The sequence below is a fragment of the Anomaloglossus baeobatrachus genome, chromosome 3 (assembly GCF_048569485.1).
Source record: "Anomaloglossus baeobatrachus isolate aAnoBae1 chromosome 3, aAnoBae1.hap1, whole genome shotgun sequence".
NCBI classification, from domain to species: domain Eukaryota; kingdom Metazoa; phylum Chordata; class Amphibia; order Anura; family Aromobatidae; genus Anomaloglossus; species Anomaloglossus baeobatrachus.
Genome location: NC_134355.1, coordinates 158,631,218 through 158,649,525, shown reverse-complemented (window position 1 = coordinate 158,649,525; position 18,308 = coordinate 158,631,218). Strand labels below are relative to the sequence as shown.

Genomic DNA, 18,308 nt, shown 5'->3' with positions numbered 1-18,308 from the left:
TAGAAGAAAAGGAATTTACGGTAAGTAAACAAAATTCCCTTCTTCCCACTGCCATCGGAGGCCTCGTGACGTGATCACAGGGAGCCGATGGTTGCCATTGTAGCACAGGGTCATGTGAGGACTCCTGTTGCTATCATGATGTAATTCCTGTTACAAACAGCAGAGATTTGGCTGTTACAGAAGACAAACATTTCTGCTGATCTGAGCTGTGTAGCTCTGATCTACAGAAATGAATCAGCCAGTCAGACTGCTAATCTGACTTGTAAAATATATATATATATATATATATATATATATATATATATATATAATATATTTATTTATTTTTAAATTTTAAAAAAAAATAAATCCTAAAAGTTCAAATCACCCCCCATTCGCCCCATTGAAAATAAAGGGGTTAAGAAAATAAAAAAATATACACCTATCTATGAAAATATAAAATCAGTTAACACGATCGGTAAATGGCGTAGCGGTAAAAAAATTTCCAAATGCCAAAATTACGCTTTTTAGTCGTCGCAAATTTTGCACAAAGTAACATAACAGGCGATTTTAAAATGTAGCATCTGCGCAAAAATGGTACTATTAAAAACTTCAGCTCGAGACGCAAAAAATAAGCCATCACTGAGCCCCATATCCCAAAAAAATTACAACGCTACAGGTTGCGGAAAATGGTGCAAAAAGTGCGCCATTTTTTTGGACAAACGTTTATTTTTTTGGTTTTTTTTTTAACCTCGTAGAAAAAAGTAAACCTATACATGTTTGGTGTCTACGAACTCGTACCGACCTGAGGCATCCTACCAACACATCAGTTGTACGATATATTAAACACTGTGAATAAAATATCCCAAAAATCATCATGCAATGGCACTTTTTTGCAATTTTTCTGCACTTGTAATTTTATTTTTGCCATTCTACAGTACACTATATGGTAAAACGTATGGTTTCAGTTAAGGGCTCATTCAGGCGACCGTTCTGTTTGTCCTGGTCAGTTCCTATTTTTTTGCGGACCTACTGACAAGACCATCTTTTCAATGTCTTTTGTGTAGGATCTGATGGCACACAGAAGCACTTCTGTGTGCATCAGTTCCTACAAAAAAACACATCGGATGCGGTATGTCCGTTCCATTATTATGGAACATGTCCTATTCTGTTCCGTAATTGCGGACCTTGACACAATTCAATTCAATGGGTCCGCAAAATCCCCGTAAGCCACACGGAAGCACTTCTGTGTGGCTTCCGTCGGTTGCCCCTGCAGTCTGTGTCCCACTCCTGCGCCAGCCTCGCAGCCGCTCGCACTGCAGTGTGTCAGCATCTGCGCGCACATCAATGCGAGCAGCTGTGAGGATGATGAGCGTTGCTGTCAAGAGGTTAGTTAAGTTCATTACCTGCTGTGATGAAGTCCGCTGCACTCCTGATGTCAGCGCTCGTCACTGAATTCCATGCCCGCCGCGTTCTCACATCAGGTCTCGCGAGCAGCCCGAGAATCAGCTAGCAGTGACCTCACTGGACGCTCGCGATACTTCGCTTGGGAACGCGGCGGAAAATGGAAGTATATGACAAGCGCTGATGTCAGGAGTTCAGCGCCTTCCATCACCGCAGGTAATGTACCTAGCTAACCTCATGAAGTCAGCACTCGTTATCCCCTGCAGTGACCTGGGCTGACCTAATGTTAGCTCAGGTCACTGCACTGCTCTCCCACCAATGGTGAACATTCTGTTTTTTATTGACTGAAACGGTGAGCATGGGTCGTCGTGGGACCCCATTATGGATTACACTGGACCCAGGTTTGATTGTTCTTGCGAATCAATTTACGAAAGAGGGAATGTTTTGCGGAGTGTTTTTTTTTTTTTTTTTTTTTTTCCAAATAAAAATGTGTTTGTCTTCCTTCTTATTTATATATATTTTTTCTTTATCGTTCCTATGGGAGACCCAAACCATGGGTGTATAGCTTCTGCCTCCGGAGGACACACAAAGTACTACACTCAAACGTGTAGCTCCTCCCTCCTAGCATATACACCCCCTGCTAGCCAGTCCTAGCCAGTTCAATGCTTTGTGTTTCAGGAGGTCACACACACATGCATTCTCTGATTTTTGATTTTTGATTTTTTTCTTTGGATCAAAGATTTGGAAGAAAAGCGGGTCCAGTCTGGACTCCCGGCATGTCCCTTCTCACCCCACTGTGTCGGCGGTGCTGTTAAGGTTGATTTTCCAAGGCTGGAGCCTTCACATGCCGCGCTCCTTCAACACCCTCTGAGAGGCTCTGGTTTGAAGTGGGAGCCAACACGGTTCTCACTGCTTTGCAGGAGACCGGTCTCCATCCACAGCCCTGTTCAGGATCCTGTCGGACGGAGCGCTCATCCCCCAGGGACCTGGCACCTGCGTCTCACAAGCTAAGTACATGAGACGTTATTACCACAGAAAGTGGTCTTTCCAGGGGTCCTTTATACTTTATTTTGTGGGGAGAGTGTGTTTTATGTTTGTGTTAACATTTCCGGCCGGTTCTCCAGTTTTCACTGGAGAACCGCGCCGATGGTGCCTGCACGCCGGCCGCATGTTTAAATCTAGGCCCCGGCTTCGCCTGAGGCCTAGTTTCGGTTTCCACTGCCTCTGCTTGTCAGTCACGCAGAGAGACAGGATGGCTCCGCCCAGCGGCTGTGCAGCACAGGGAAGGGACACTCCTCACTGAGGAAGGATTCCCTCCCCTGTCTACCTCATTTGCCGCTCTCAGAGTAGGCCCCGCCCCCTCTCCTCGCTCCGGTCGCCATTTTCTCAGCGTTCTCTGTGCCTGCATAGGCACAGAGATTCCACATTGTGACAAGTGGGGGCCTGGACTGAGGGACTGGGGGCACAAAAATGTCTATTAAACGGCCTAGCAGCCACAACCTCCGGTTTGTGCAGCTGCTTATTTTATCTGTTATATACTCTGCTGGGGGCCACTCTGGTCAGAGCCCCCACCTCTGCAGCATGTCTCACATCAGAGCAAGGCTGCAGGGCTGTTTTTAATTTACACTGTATGAGGACTCGTACGGCCTGTACCGAGCACATAAACACAGGAGACGCAGAGTCAGCCTGGAGGCTCATCAGTGGTCCCTCCAGCTGCTCCGGCTTCGGTGGCTGAACCCCCGGTTTGGGCAGAATCCGCTCTTTCCAGGGGATGACCGTCCCGGACTCTGCGGAGCATGCATTAGCCCCCTTCTCAGGGTGTTTCTGCTGCTACTCGCTCAGCAAAGCTCACGGAGGACTCTCCTTCTGGTCTCAGACCCCGTCCTCCTAAAATGGAGACGCAGGGTCCCCTGTCCTTCCCCGTCCCGCAGCTCTGATTCACGAGCTGACTCACTGGACGAGGAGGATGTCCCTACCAGGGGCTCGGACGCTACTTTATGTACCATTGATCTGTCCGAAGGTGACGCAGATGCTAATGATGGGATTGCGTCCATTATACTTGTACTGGACCTCCATCCGCCTGTATCAGGGGAGCACTCCCCGCTGGCAGAAAGGCATCAGTATACCTTAAACAGAACAAGGAGTGTGTTCCTTACCACTCTAGTTTTCAGCCCACTGTGTCCAGGCCCACAGCCTGTCCTGTCAGACCCCAAAGCGGAGTTCTGATAACTGTTTCTCCCTCCCACCAGTGGTGGTCAAGGAGTGAGCTAATTCGCCAAGGGTGGTCCCTCCGGTGTCTAGACTTTCAGCCCAGATAGTTGTATCAGTGGCTGACGGCACCTCTATAGGGATCCCACTGTACATTACTTTTGTACTGGACCTTAATCCGCCGGAGTTACCTTGCCTAAGAGAACAAGGAGTGTGTTCCTTAACCACTCCAGTTTTTCAGGCTTCTGTGACCAAGCCCAGAGTCTGCTCTGACAGACGCTTCCCATGAAGCGTGGTTCTGATGACTGTTTCCCTTTCCACCAGTGGTGGTTAAGGAGTGGGCTGCTCATTCACCAAGGGTGGCTCAGCCCGGGCCGTTATATCAGTGGCTGATGGCTCCTCATTTATAGTTTTGCTGTCCACCAGGTTGTCCTTCTGGCCAAATCTGTTTAGGGGCGGCAGGAGCTTCGTTCTCCTCAGCTTTATAGCAGTGCGGGCTTTCGTAGCCTCCTCTGCTTCTCTAGAGGAGATGCGTTCCCTCACAGGGACTCTATGCCCGAAATGGTTGCCTGAACTTCCAGATTCAGCCTTTTCATCCTATGCCATGTCTGCCATGCTGGAGACTCTCACCGCACCGCGGTGGCCTCGGCTACTTTCCTCGCTATCCGCAGGCTCCTGTGGCTTCGGAAGTGGAAGGCAGATGCTTCTATAGAAGTTCCTTGCTGGGCTCCCTTTTGTTGGGACCAGTCTTTCGAAAACAACTGGATGAAATTGTTAAGGAAGCTTTTGGCGGGAAGAGATCTTCCATGCCACAATCCCAAATCAGGAAACCTGTCCAGGGCAGGAATCAGCGGAGGTTTTCGTTCTTGCGTTCCTCCATCTGAGCGTTTTCTAAGCCCTCGGCCTCGTCCACTAGTTCGGCCAAGGATCGTAAAACCCAAATGGCGCTCGAAGCCGCGTCTTCAGAAACCGCAGGAGATGCTGCCACTAAGTCAGCTTCCTCCGGGCTATCTGGCCACGCCAGCAACGTCCTTAGTCGGTGGCAGGCTCTTCCACTTGGCGACGTATGATTTTAACACGTCTCCGATCAGTGGGGGCGGGATTACTTCTCCATGGCTACAGGATAGATTTCTATCCACCCGCCAAACAGATTTTTTCTGTCAACTCCCCCCTGTTCCAAGGCCGCCGCCTTCTCACAGGCCGTGGCATTCTTGCAGGCCAATGGAGTAATTGTACCGGTTCCCAATTGGGAACGGTTCTGAGATTCTGCTTAAATCTATTCCTAGTCCCCGTAGAGGGCAGGTACTTCCGACCTGGATCTCAAGCTTTTCAAGCATGTTCAGGTGCGGCGTTTTCACATGGAGTCTCGGTCTTGTTCCGGGTGTTTTCACCGGATCAATTGATAACCCAAGGACATTCCCTAGCATCCATCGACATCAGAGATGTCTATCTGCATGTGCCAATCGCAGCTTCTCACCAGCGTTGGCTACGTTTTGCAATCGGAGTGGTCCAATTCGTGGCTCTTCCCTTGGAGTTAGCCACGGCCCCTCGAGTACTCTCAAGGTTGGGGCAGCTGTGATTAGGGTCCTGCACCCCTAGAGGTTGGCAGTGATCTTTTGCCCTGAACGGCCTTCTTGTCGGGGCTTCATCCAGTGCAGACTCTTAGCAGAGTGCCTCGCTCACTCTCGCCACGCTAACCAATTCGGGTGGCTTGTCATTCTGTCCAAGACCACTCTGACTTCGAACCAGAAGTTCACGTACCCAGGGACGCAATTCGAGACTCTGTCGGCACTTGTGAAGCTGCCCTTAGTCAAACAGTAGTCCCTCTGCTGGCGGTCGACATCGTTCCATCAGGCACCGAATACAGGTACTGGATCATATGGTGGCGTCAATGGAAGCGATTCCCTTGCCCAGTTTCTCCTCCTCGGAGGCTGGATATTTTCCGCTGTTGGAACAAGCGAACTTCCTCCTTCCACGGGGTGGTGGCTTCGCCACAGACCAGGGGCTCGTTTCAGTGGTGGCTTCGGCCACTCTGTCTCAGGGACGCTCCTTCCTGGCCCCGTCCCGGGTGATCCTCACCAGGATACTAGTCCATCCGACTGGGGAGCAGTGTTTCTCCACCACGGAGCGCAGGGCGCTTGGACTCTGTCCGAATCAGCCCTCTGGATCAATGTGCTGGAAATCAGAGCTGTTTCTAGCTCTCTAAGCCTTTCACCATCTGTTGGCGGCTGGGCACATTCGAGTCCAGTCAGACGACGTGACAGCGTTTACCTACATCAACCTCCAGGGCGGCACACTCAGCCGCCTGGTAATGTTGGAGGCTCAACGCATTCTTCAGTGGACGAAGGACTCCTAGTCCACCATATCCGCAGCCCACATCCCAGACGTGAAGACTGCGAGGCAGATTATCTCAGCTGTCCATCCGCAGTCCACGATCCTCAGGTTTTTGCGGCAGACGCACTGGTGCATGTTTGGTCCCAGCTTCGTCTGTCTTACGTGTTTCACCCTCTAGCTCTTGCCCAGAATCCTGCGCAAGGTCAGTAAGGAGGGCTGTCGGGTCATTCTCATACTCCAGACTGGCCCAGGCAAGCTTAGTACCCTGACCTGCTCCATCTGTCCGTAGTGTTGCCATGGCATCTTCCGGACCGTCCAGACCTTCTCTCAAAGGGTCCGTTTTTTTCCGCCAGAATTCTGGATTCTCAGATTGACGGCGTGGCTCTTGAGTCCTGGATCTTGACGACTTCTGGTATCCCTCCTGAAGTCATCTCCACTATGACTCGAGCTCCGAAGTGTCCTTGGCCTTTTGGCCTTGCCGACCCTCCTGTCCCTTCTACAGTCCGGTCTACAGCTTAGGACTATCCCTCTTTAAGGGACAGCTCTTGGCTCTGTCAGTGTGTGCCAGCGGCGTATCATCCGGCTGGCTCAGGTGCGCTCCTTCAAGGGCGCATCTCACATTATTCCGCCTTACCGGCGGCCTATGGAGCCCTGGGACCTTAATCCGGTCCTCACGGTTTCCGGAAACCCCCCTTTGAGCCTCTCAGGGAGCTTTCTTTGTTTCGTTTTTCACAGAAAGTGGTCTTTCTAGTGGCCATAATTTCCCTCAAGAGAGTCTCTGTTTTGGCTGCACTCTCTTCTGAGTCACCCCCTTTTTTGGTTTTTCATCAAGACAAGGTGGTCTCGTCCGACTCCGGACTTTCTCCCTAAGGTGGTTGCTGCTTCCACCTTAACCGGGACATTTTCCCTGCCTTCCTTTTGTCCGGCTCCTGTTCATCGCTTTGAAAAAGCGTTGCATATCCTGGATCTGGTGCGGGCGCTCCGGATCTTTGTGTCTCGCACCGCTGTTATTAGGCGGTGCACCTCTCTCTGGTGCTGACCACTAGTCAGCGTAGCGGTCTCTCGGCATCTACGCCGACCCTGGTTCGTCTTAGGTCGTCCATTTCCGATGCCTACCAGTGTACTCAAGTGCCTTCCCCGCCTGGGATCAGGGCACACTTGACCAGAGCTGTCGGTGCCTCTTGGGCTTTCAAGCACCAGGCTACGGCTCACCAGGTCTGTCAGACTGCCACTTGGATTAGTCTGCATACCTTTTCGAAGCACTACCCAATGCAGGCTCATGCTTCGGCAGACGCTGCTTGGGCAGACGCTTTTTTCAGGCGGCTGTCGCCCATTTGTGAAGTCAGGTTTCGCCTACTTCTCAGTTTGTCTGTTTATTCCCACCCATGGACTGCTTTAGAACGTCCCATGGTTTGGGTCTCCCATAGGAACGATAAAGAAAAAGAGAATTTTGTTACTTACCGTAAATTCTTTTTCTTATAGTTCCGTCATGGGAGACCCAGCACCCTCCCTATTGCCTGTTGGCAGGTTTCTTGTTCCGTGTGTCTTCACCGGCTGTTGTTGCAGACAGAGGTTCCGGTTGTTCCGGGTTTTACTCTGTCTCTACTTGTGGGTGGATGTCCTCCTTCAGCTTTTGCACTAAACTGGCTAGGACTGGCTAGCAGGGGGTGTATATGCTAGGAGGGAGGAGCTACACGTTTGAGTGTAGTACTTTGTGTGTCCTCCGGAGGCAGAAGCTATACACCCATGGTTTGGGTCTCCCATGACGGAACTATAAGAAAAAGAATTTACGGTAAGTAACAAAATTCTCTTTTTTTTTTATTACTGACTGGGTTAGGGATGTGGGGTATCTGATAAACGCAGTGACATCACCACCTCTGGGCTTAATGCCAAGTGACATTACACAGTTGTTATCAACCCCATGTATTACCCCGATTGCCACCATACCAGGACAGTTGGGAAGAAGGTAAAGTCCCAGGCCTGTGGCATCTAATGGATGCTGCAATTCAGGGCAGCTGCTGGCTGATATTTTTAGGCTGGGGGGGCTCCCAATAATGTGGGTCTCACCAGCCTGAGAATAACAGCCCCCAGCTGTGAGGCTTTATCTTGGCTGAGTATCAAAATTGTGGGGGGACCGCACGTTGTTTTTTTTTATGTAATTTATTTTATTGTACGAAATAGACCGTGGACGGTATGTAACGTGCCTTACATATTTTTTTTTTTTTTTTTTTTGTGGTCTGCAAAAAAAGACCGTATATGGAATGGAATGGATGTCACACGGATGCATCCGTGGAAAAACAGGACCGGGTTTTTTTTTTTTTTGGACCGCAAAAACGGACCTGTCGTGTGAATGTAGCCTAAAAATACAACTCGTCCTGAAAAAAACAAGCTGTCATATGGCAAGATTGACAGAAAAATAAAAAAGTTACGGCTCTTGGAAAGAGAGAAAAAATAAAAACTGAAAATTGCCCGGGGGTTAAGGGGTTAACTTTGAACTTGCAAACTGTCCTTACAGTTATGTCTCTCAGAACATTCATGCTGTTGCTATCTTTTTGCATCCTTTCCCTTTGTTTGTTCAAAGCAACAATCGACCACTTTTTTGATATTTGATCTGCTTTATCTCAAGCAAGTGCAACTAGTAAAGCTTCAAACCAGATATGTAATGTAAATATGTGATCAAACGAGGCATTTGGTTTAGGGGGTGAATACTTCTGCTACTGCAGTAGTCAAGTAGGATGGTGACTTTGGCTACAACAGTTATGTGACCATAGTTCAGTAGGTTGTTCTACTATAGCACAGCGATAAAAGTGATAATGCTTGCACTCTGACCTCGACAAGCAAATCACGAGAAGTCCAACAACATCCAATTTTTTGCGACTTGACTGATGCACGACCCTCGGGTTTGCATTGTGACCCCATTCACTTGTATTGCGCTGCGCTGTAGGTGAGGCCCCGGGAGAACGTTGGTGAAGAGAAAAGCGTTGGAAACTAAGTCAACATATATACCTAGTCCTAGCATTTTGTGTTGATGTTGGAGAACCACTTGTTATATTAGTTGTGTGGACTATTTTAATTTCTCTCTTGTTTTATTGGTTTATTGCAAACTAGAAAGTTTGTGAATTTTGATAATAAATATAATTTGCACTGGGTGTTGATTAATTTTGATTTCTTCTGTGTACATTATGAAATCCTCCTGACATATACTTCTGAAATACACTGCAATCTTATAGGGATAGTCCGAGCACAACATATCGAGGACTCATCTGGCTGGTGGGTCATCAATATCAGATTGGTTGGGGTCAGCCACTCTTCCCGAACAGTTCTTTGCTCTGGTGGCCTGCAGATGTTATCACATGGAACGGGGTGCATAGTGTGTTGCAGCCACTTCTGGGTACAGCAGAACAGTGCTGGTTGTTGGGAATTGTAGCCATTCTGCAGTTTCCAGCAGTGTCCCACGTTGCAGCTCCATTCTATGCGCTTGTATCTAGCGGCCACCAGAGCAGATATTAGCTGATCGATGGAGCTGCTGGATACCAGACCCCCACTGATCTCATATTGATTGCCTATACGAAGGATTGGTCATCAGCATGTGGCTCAGAAAACACCTATAGATTATCTGGCCTTGTTTCTAACAATTGACTCAATCTGTTTTGCATTCACTTTTATTTGCACAAGTTTCAAACATTCTCTTGAAGGTGTTTTCTTTGTATATAATTGGTTGTCATGGGCATAACACAGTCTTACGGCCACCTGATCTAATGTGAGCAATTATACACCATGTCCTCACATGGGATATCTACATTTGGCATCAGAGTAATGTGACCACATCTTGCCACGATTCTATTGTAAATGAATGGAACTGAAACGCATTTGTGCCGGATCCGGCTTTCCGGCAAAATACCACTAGTGTGAGCGGCGCCTTAGCTGTGGCTGTTTAAATTGCAAGACCCTTTGCTTTCAACAATTACTACAATAAGAAACATAATGAATGAATGTTTAAGCCGTATTATTTCACGGTACATGGTTATTTGATAGTTGACTAGGCTTACCATGCGGTAGTCCCCTTATTTGCTTTTATCCCTTTATCTGCCGCTTCTGAGGATAACCCTAATCCTTTCAAAATGCTGTAGCTTCAAGTTCAACCGAAAATGTTTAATTTCTTTTGCAGATTAACTTCTCCTCTCCCTGGTGGATTGATGTCATCCAGCGTGCCATCCAAAATGCTAATGATGAAGATCTAGTTCAGCGTGTGCAAAATGAAATAGCGGTCAGCTATAAACACCAAGTGAACAAGCTGTCCATGGCAGATAAGTAAGGTTAATGGGGGGTTGTCACAAATGTGTGTTTTGGTCCAGAGAAGTAGTAATAAGGCATATTGGTGACACTGTTTGTAACACTTTTGCTTTCAGGACAATTTTCAGACTGTTAATGAATATAAATAAGATCTGAAATATACAATAAAAGCTTCATATTCTACTCCATATCAGTATATTGTCTGAAGGTAAACACCCTGTGCATTGTGTAAATGCTACAGTTATACAGCTGCAAACAATCATTTGTGGCTGTGCATGCAGGGATAGCTGTCAATCACTGATAGGACCATCCACTGGACTCTTAGATACAGACACCTGACATTTCAGTGAATAAAATACAAACTAAACTGAATCTTTTCCAACAAACCAACATATAACTATGCTCAACTTTTCTTCCTATATACCATCTTGTCCTCCGATCGGGTTGCCTATACATGTCATTCCCATTTTCTTCCAGAAAAAAAATTAATGAGCTCATGGATTCCTCATTTCCTCTTCCTGCAGCCTGCCATAGACCGTGGAGCACAGACAATATAGAAGGCAGCGGGGCAAAAGTTTTAATGAAGCCCAATTGCAAAAATGATTCTTAGCATTACGTATACATTTAAGAAACCAAATTGTCCCCCAAAGATGGAGATTGCCTTAAATACAACAAAGCCATTGAATTTGTATTGTTCGGTGTCACAATACACTTTTCTATGATGGGATATCATTTGCATCATGATAACTTATTTAACATGGACTACATCTTTGTCTCCATGTACATATCTTCATGTGATATTTCAGTTTTTCTTGTGTAATAAATTTGCAAACATTTCTGGGAAATTTTCTGTCAAGATGGGGTGCAGAGTGTACATTAATGAGAAACAAAATGAGCTTTTTTGAATTTATCAAATGGCTGCAATGAAACAAAGTGAAAACTTTAAAGGGGTCTGAATACTTTCCGTACCTACTGTATTGCGCCTAGAAGTATTAAGCTAATATATAAAAGCGGAGATTCAAAACTTTTATATAATGCAAAGGTCTGAACTCTGTCCTTATGTTCTCACCTAATCACACATCGGTTTCTTCTGTGGCTAAACATCCAATTCTTTCTCTTAACAATGCAATTAGTTTGTAATAACACATGTTATGCTCCTCAGGTTTCGGGACTGCAGAGGCCTTCAGTACATTGTTACCACTCAAATGGAAGAAGTGAGAACGTGCCAGAAGCAAGTCAGAGAAGCGGTGAAGAACCTTGAAGGTCCTCCATCTCAAGAGGTCATCCAGACCGCATCAATATGCCACCTTAGAGTCGGTCGGCTGCCACTCCATATGTATGTACGATGTATAGTATACATGTATTGCCAGTGCATCTCCCTGACAAATTCCCTTATGTTATATGTACTTTTGAGGACCTTAAAGATATTTATAGAATTCAGGCTTTCAAAATCTCCCTTGCCATCCCATTTTACCCATCTTGTATTCAGAAACCAATAGTTATAACTCACAAAAAATACAGTGGACAGATTACGGTTGGATATAAGTGGCAAAGCAAAAAAATGTTGTGGAAGATGTTGTGGAATATTGTTTAATATCACACAAGTCATACACCATGGCAAGCTTGAGCACAGCAACAAATCCTAAGGTAATTATAGTGCATCGGCAAAGTCTCTCCCAGGAAAGGTTTTAAAGCATACTGGAGCTTTATAAACCCAGTGGTCAGCAGATGGCAAAACACATCATGCTTATTTTCCTTCAAAATTGAAAGATGACCTGCAACGCCATCAGCTCAGAACTGGCAGCTACACCCATTGACTGGCAAAGTTTGGCCAGAATTGTTCTCCATGTAAGAATTGTAGCCAGAACCCATACCTTTTGACATGGAAACAAGGCCAAGTGACTGAACTATGCATAAAAATATAGGAACTGGTGTGCAAAAAACGGCTGTAGGTTCTCTGGACTGTTGTCAAAATTTTAATTGTTTGGGCTCTAACAGAATGCAAGTTCCTTGTAAGTTTGATGCTGCATTTCAACAAATGAAGTTGGAGATTTGGTCATCATTAAAAAGAATCTGTCCCCAGGTTTTTGCTCCCCCATCTGATATCAGTATAATATAGAGCTCCAAATGTAGTCTGCAGCAGGACAACATCCCCAAACATACAGCCAATACGTTTAAGAACTATGTTCAGCATAAAAAAGAGCAGAGTCCTGGAAGTGATGAACTGGCTCCCCACTAAGGCCGGTTTCACACATCCGGCTTTTCGCCGGTTTGCCGGTTCCGGCGCACGCCAGTACAGTGTATATAGTACAATGGCAGTGCTGTAACTTCTGGGTCACATGCTCCGGTCACATGACAGTATGTGACCGTAGCTTTTCGTGCTGCCACTGTACTGTATACACTGTACTGGCGTGCACTGGAACGGGCGAAAAGCCGGATGTAATCTCAACATAGTCTGTCTGGGATTACATAAAGAGACAGAAGGATTTGTTTCCTTCTACATCCACAGAAGATCTGTGGTTAGTTCTCCAAGATGTTTGGAATACCGTATTTCTTTGTCGCTCTATTGGGAGACCCAGACAATTGGGTGTATAGCTACTGCCTCCGGAGGCCACACAAAGTATTACACTTAAAAGTGTAAGGCCCCTCCCCTACTGCCTATACACCCCCCGTGGGATCACGGGCTCCTCAGTTTTCATGCTTTGTGCGAAGGAGGCTAACATCCACGCATAGCTCCACTGTTTAGTCAGCAGCAGCTGCTGACTTTGTCGGATGGAAGAAAAGAGGGCCCATACTAGGGCCCCCAGCATGCTCCCTTCTCACCCCACTTTTGTTGGCGGTGTTTGTTAAGGTTGAGGTACCCATTGCGGGTACGGAGGCTGGAGCCCACATGCTGCTTTCCTTCCCCATCCCCTTAGGGCTCTGGGTGAAGTGGGATCCCATCGGTCTCCAGGCACAGGAGACCGTGCTCCGTCCACAGCCCCTGGGAATCTGCTGGACATGGAGCTGAGTATCGTCAGGGACAGGACCCTGCTACATTAAGGTACTCTGTGTCCCCGTACACACACACTGCAGCATTGCTGGGTGTGTTAGTGCGCCGGGGACAGCAGCGCGGCGCGCTTGTGCTTTACTCACTGCAGCTTCGCTGAGTGAGTTTATGTATTAGGGACTGCCGCGCCGGCCGCTGCTGGCGGTTTTTTACACTGCGGCGTGGCTGGGACTTGTGGTGCGCCGGGGACTTCCGCGCTGGCCGTGCTTATACGACGGCCGCGCTTATAAATCGAGTCCCCGGCTTTTGCGGCCTAGTTCCGTTTCGTTCCCGCCCCCAGGCCTGCCAGTCAGGGGAAGGGCGGGACGCTGGTCAGAACGTCAGCGCCGAGGGCTGGAGTCTGCTTAGCATACTCCAACCCCCCTCACTGGGCACAGTGGGACGCCAGTTTCCCGCACTTTGTCTGGGGCACGCCCACGGCCCGCCCCTCTTCACAGGACGCCGGCAGCCATTCCTGTTTGCAGTCTGACTGGAGAGGGGAGACAAGCTCTGGGAGACCCAGACACGGGATTCTGGCGACCACACACCCGCTTGGAGCGGGCGGTAAGCGGCACCTCGGGTGCTGACCCCACTAGTGCCGAAGTGTTCATTTGTACTTTATGCTTGTATGCTATACAGTGCACTGTACGGTCGCTATTCTTGGCTATATACCCTCCTAGATTGCTAGACAACAGCATGTCGTCCGCAAAAAGCAAGGGGGCCAGGACACAGGCTTTCTATGCTACTTGTACCGCATGTGAGGCTGTTCTACCGGCAGGTGCCACTGACCCCCATTGTGTGCAATGTTCGGCCCCTGTAGCACTTGCTCAGCCGGGGTCTGTGCTAGAGGTGGCCCAAGGAGAACCACCTGTGAACACTGTCCAGGTGACAGGGACGGAGTTTGCAGTTTTTGCTGATAGATTGTCGGTGACTATGACTAAAATCCTTGAGACTTTGCAGTCCAGACCGGTAACTCAGACCATGGGCACTGTTGATTCAATGCTCCCTGGCCCCCCTCATTTGGAACAAATCCGTGCTCCGGGGGGGTCCCATGCATCCCGGGGTGATGGCTCTGACACGGACGACAGTCCCAGACAGCCTAAGCGAGCTCGCTATGAGCGACCCTCGACTTCATCACACTGGTCAGGGTCCCAGCAGGAGGACTCTCTGTATGATGAGGCAGAGGTAGCTGATCAGGATTCTGATCCTGAGACCGCTCTCAATCTGGATACACCTGATGGGGACGCAATAGTGAATGATCTCATAGCGTCCATTAATAAAATGTTGGATATTTCTTCCCCAGCTCCTCCAGTGGAGGGGTCAGCTTCACAGCAGGAGAAATTCCATTTCAGGTATCCCAAGCGTAAATTGAGTACTTTTCTGGACCACTCTGACTTTAGAGAGTCAGTCCAGAAACACCACGCTTATCCAGATAAGCGTTTCTCCAAACGTCTTAAGGATACACGTTATCCCTTTCCCCCGGACGTGGTCAAGAGCTGGACCCAGTGTCCAAAGGTGGATCCCCCAATCTCCAGGCTTGCGGCTAGATCCATAGTTGCAGTGGAAGATGGGGCTTCGCTTAAAGATGCCACTGACAGACAGATGGAGCTCTGGTTGAAATCCATCTATGAAGCTATCGGCGCGTCGTTTGCTCCAGCATTCGCAGCTGTATGGGCACTCCAAGCTATTTCAGCTGGTCTGGCGCAGATTGACACTGTCACACGTACATCTGTTCCGCAAGTAGCGTCCTTAACTTCTCAAATGTCTGCATTTGCGTCTTACGCTATTAATGCTGTCCTGGACTCTACGAGCCGTACGGCAGTGGCGTCCGCCAACTCCGTAGTTTTACGCAGGGCCTTGTGGTTAAGGGAATGGAAGGCAGATTCTGCTTCCAAGAAGTGCTTAACCAGTTTACCATTTTCTGGTGACAGACTGTTTGGTGAGAGATTGGATGAAATCATTAAACAGTCCAAGGGTAAGGATTCATCCTTACCTCAGCCCAGACCAAATAAACCCCAACAGAGGAGGGGAAAGTCCAGGTTTCGGTCCTTTCGAGGCTCGGGCAGGTCCCAATTCTCCTCGTCCAAAAGGACTCAAAAGGATCAGAGGAGCTCAGATTCTTGGCGGGCTCAGTCACGCCCAAAGAAAGCAGCCGGAGGAACCGCTACCAAGGCGGCTTCCTCATGACTCTCGGCCTCCTCTCTCCGCATCCTCGGTCGGTGGCAGGCTCTCCCGCTTTGGCGACATTTGGCTGCCACATGTCAAAGACCGTTGGGTGAGAGACATTCTGTCTCACGGGTACAGGATAGAGTTCAGTTCTCGTCCTCCAACTCGATTCTTCAGAACTTCTCCGCCTCCCGGCCGAGCCGAGGCTCTTCTGCAGGCGGTGTGCTCTTTAAAGGCAGAAGGAGTGGTGATCCCTGTTCCTCTTCAGGAGCAAGGTCACGGTTTTTACTCCAATTTGTTTGTGGTGCCAAAAAAGGACGGGTCTTTCCGTCCTGTTCTGGACCTAAAACTGCTCAACAAGCATGTGAAAACCAGGCGGTTCCGGATGGAATCCCTCCGCTCCGTCATCGCCTCAATGTCTCAAGGAGATTTCCTAGCATCAATAGACATCAAAGATGCTTATCTCCACGTGCCGATTGCTCCAGAGCACCAGCGTTTTCTACGCTTCGTTATAGGAAACGAACACCTTCAGTTCGTAGCCCTGCCTTTCGGTCTGGCGACAGCCCCAAGGGTCTTCACCAAGGTCATGGCAGCAGTAGTAGCAGTCCTGCACTCTCAGGGTCACTCTGTGATCCCTTACTTGGACGATCTACTTGTCAAGGCACCCTCTCAAGAGGCATGCCAACACAGCCTGAACGTTGCGCTGGAGACTCTCCAGAGTTTCGGGTGGATCATCAACTTTTCAAAGTCAAATCTGACCCCAACCCAATCGATAACATACCTTGGCATAGAGTTTCATACTCTCTCAGCGATAGTGATGCTTCCGCTGGACAAACAGCGTTCACTACAGACAGGGGTGCAATCTCTCCTTCAGGGCCAGTCGCACCCCTTGAGACGCCTCATGCACTTCTTGGGGAAGATGGTAGCAGCAATGGAGGCAGTCCCTTTCGCGCAGTTTCATCTGCGTCCACTACAATGGGACATTCTCCGCCAATGGGACGGGAAGTCGACGTCCCTGGACAGGAACGTCTCCCTTTCTCAGGCGGCCAAGGATTCTCTTCAGTGGTGGCTTCTTCCCTCCTCATTGTCAATAGGAAAGTCTTTCCTACCCCCATCCTGGGCGGTGGTCACAACGGACGCGAGTCTATCAGGGTGGGGAGCAGTTTTTCTCCACCACAGGGCTCAAGGTACGTGGACTCAGCAAGAGTCCACCCTTCAGATCAATGTTCTGGAAATCAGAGCAGTGTATCTTGCCCTACAAGCCTTCCAGCAGTGGCTAGAAGGCAAGCAGATCCGAATTCAGTCGGACAACTCCACAGCGGTGGCATACATCAACCACCAAGGAGGGACACGCAGTCGGCAAGCCTTCCAGGAAGTCCGGCGGATTCTGACGTGGGTGGAAGACACGGCATCCACCATATCCGCAGTTCACATCCCGGGCGTAGAAAACTGGGAAGCAGACTTCCTCAGTCGCCAGGGTATGGACGCAGGAGAATGGTCTCTTCACCCGGACGTGTTTCAGGAAATTTGTCGCCGCTGGGGGAGGCCGGACGTCGACCTAATGGCGTCCCGGCACAACAACAAGGTCCCGGCCTTCATGGCACGGTCTCACGATCTCAGAGCTCTGGCGGCGGACGCCTTAGTTCAAGATTGGTCGCAGTTCCGGCTGCCTTATGTGTTCCCACCTCTGGCGCTGTTGCCCAGAGTGCTACGCAAGATCAGGTCCGACTGCCGCCGCGCCATCCTCGTCGCTCCAGACTGGCCAAGGAGGTCGTGGTACCCGGATCTGTGGCATCTCACGGTAGGACAACCGTGGGCACTACCAGACCGGCCAGACTTGCTGTCTCAAGGGCCGTTTTTCCATCAGAATTCTGCGGCCCTGAGCCTGACTGTGTGGCCATTGAGTCCTGGATCCTAGCGTCTTCAGGATTATCTCAAGAGGTCATTGCCACCATGAGACAGGCTAGGAAACCAACCTCTGCCAAGATCTACCACAGGACGTGGAAGATATTCTTAGCTTGGTGCTCTGCTCAGGAAGTTTCTCCCTGGCCATTTGCTTTGCCTACTTTTCTTTCCTTCCTGCAATCCGGGTTGGAAAAAGTTCTGTCGCTCGGCTCCCTTAAGGGACAAGTCTCTGCGCTATCTGTATTTTTTCAGAAGCGCCTAGCACGACTTCCTCAGGTACGCACGTTCCTGCAAGGGGTTTGTCATATCGTCCCTCCTTACAAGCGGCCGTTAGAGCCCTGGGATCTGAACAGGGTTCTAATTGCTCTCCAGAAGCCGCCTTTCGAGCCTTTGAGGGATGTTTCCCTGTCTCGCCTTTCACAGAACGTGGCCTTTCTAGTAGCGGTCACGTCTCTTCGGAGAGTGTCCGAGCTAGCAACGCTGTCATGCAAATCTCCCTTCCTGGTGTTTCACCAGGACAAGGTGGTTCTGCGTCCGATTCCGGAGTTTCTTCCTAAGGTGGTATCCCCCTTTCATCTCAATCAGGATATCTCCTTACCTTCTTTGTGTCCTCGTCCAGTTCATCAATGTGAAAGGGATTTGCATTTGTTGGATCTGGTGAGAGCACTCAGAATCTACATTTCCCGCACGGCACCTCTGCGCCGTTCGGATGCACTCTTTGTCCTTGTCGCCGGCCAGCGTAAAGGGTCGCAAGCTTCCAAATCCACCCTGGCTCGGTGGATCAAGGAACCAATTCTTGAAGCCTACCGTTCTGCGGGGCTTCCGGTTCCCTCAGGGCTGAAGGCCCATTCTACCAGAGCCGTGGGTGCGTCCTGGGCATTACGGCACCAGGCTACGGCTCAGCAAGTGTGCCAGGCGGCTACCTGGTCGAGTCTGCACACTTTTTCCAAGCATTATCAGGTGCATACCTATGCTTCGGCGGACGCCAGCC

The 18,308-nt window shown here is 49.1% G+C and overlaps 1 protein-coding gene across 2 annotated transcripts in view; it reads left to right on the top strand.

The window, feature by feature from the left end:
- Positions 1-18,308, top strand: part of SHPRH (SNF2 histone linker PHD RING helicase) — a 241,897-nt gene that overhangs the window by 112,194 nt on the left and 111,395 nt on the right. For both annotated transcript variants that reach the window (XM_075339544.1, XM_075339545.1), the window contains 2 exons: positions 10,094-10,236; positions 11,381-11,554. In XM_075339544.1, coding sequence (XP_075195659.1) covers positions 10,094-10,236; positions 11,381-11,554 — 317 coding nt within the window. The remainder of the gene's footprint in view (positions 1-10,093; positions 10,237-11,380; positions 11,555-18,308) is intronic.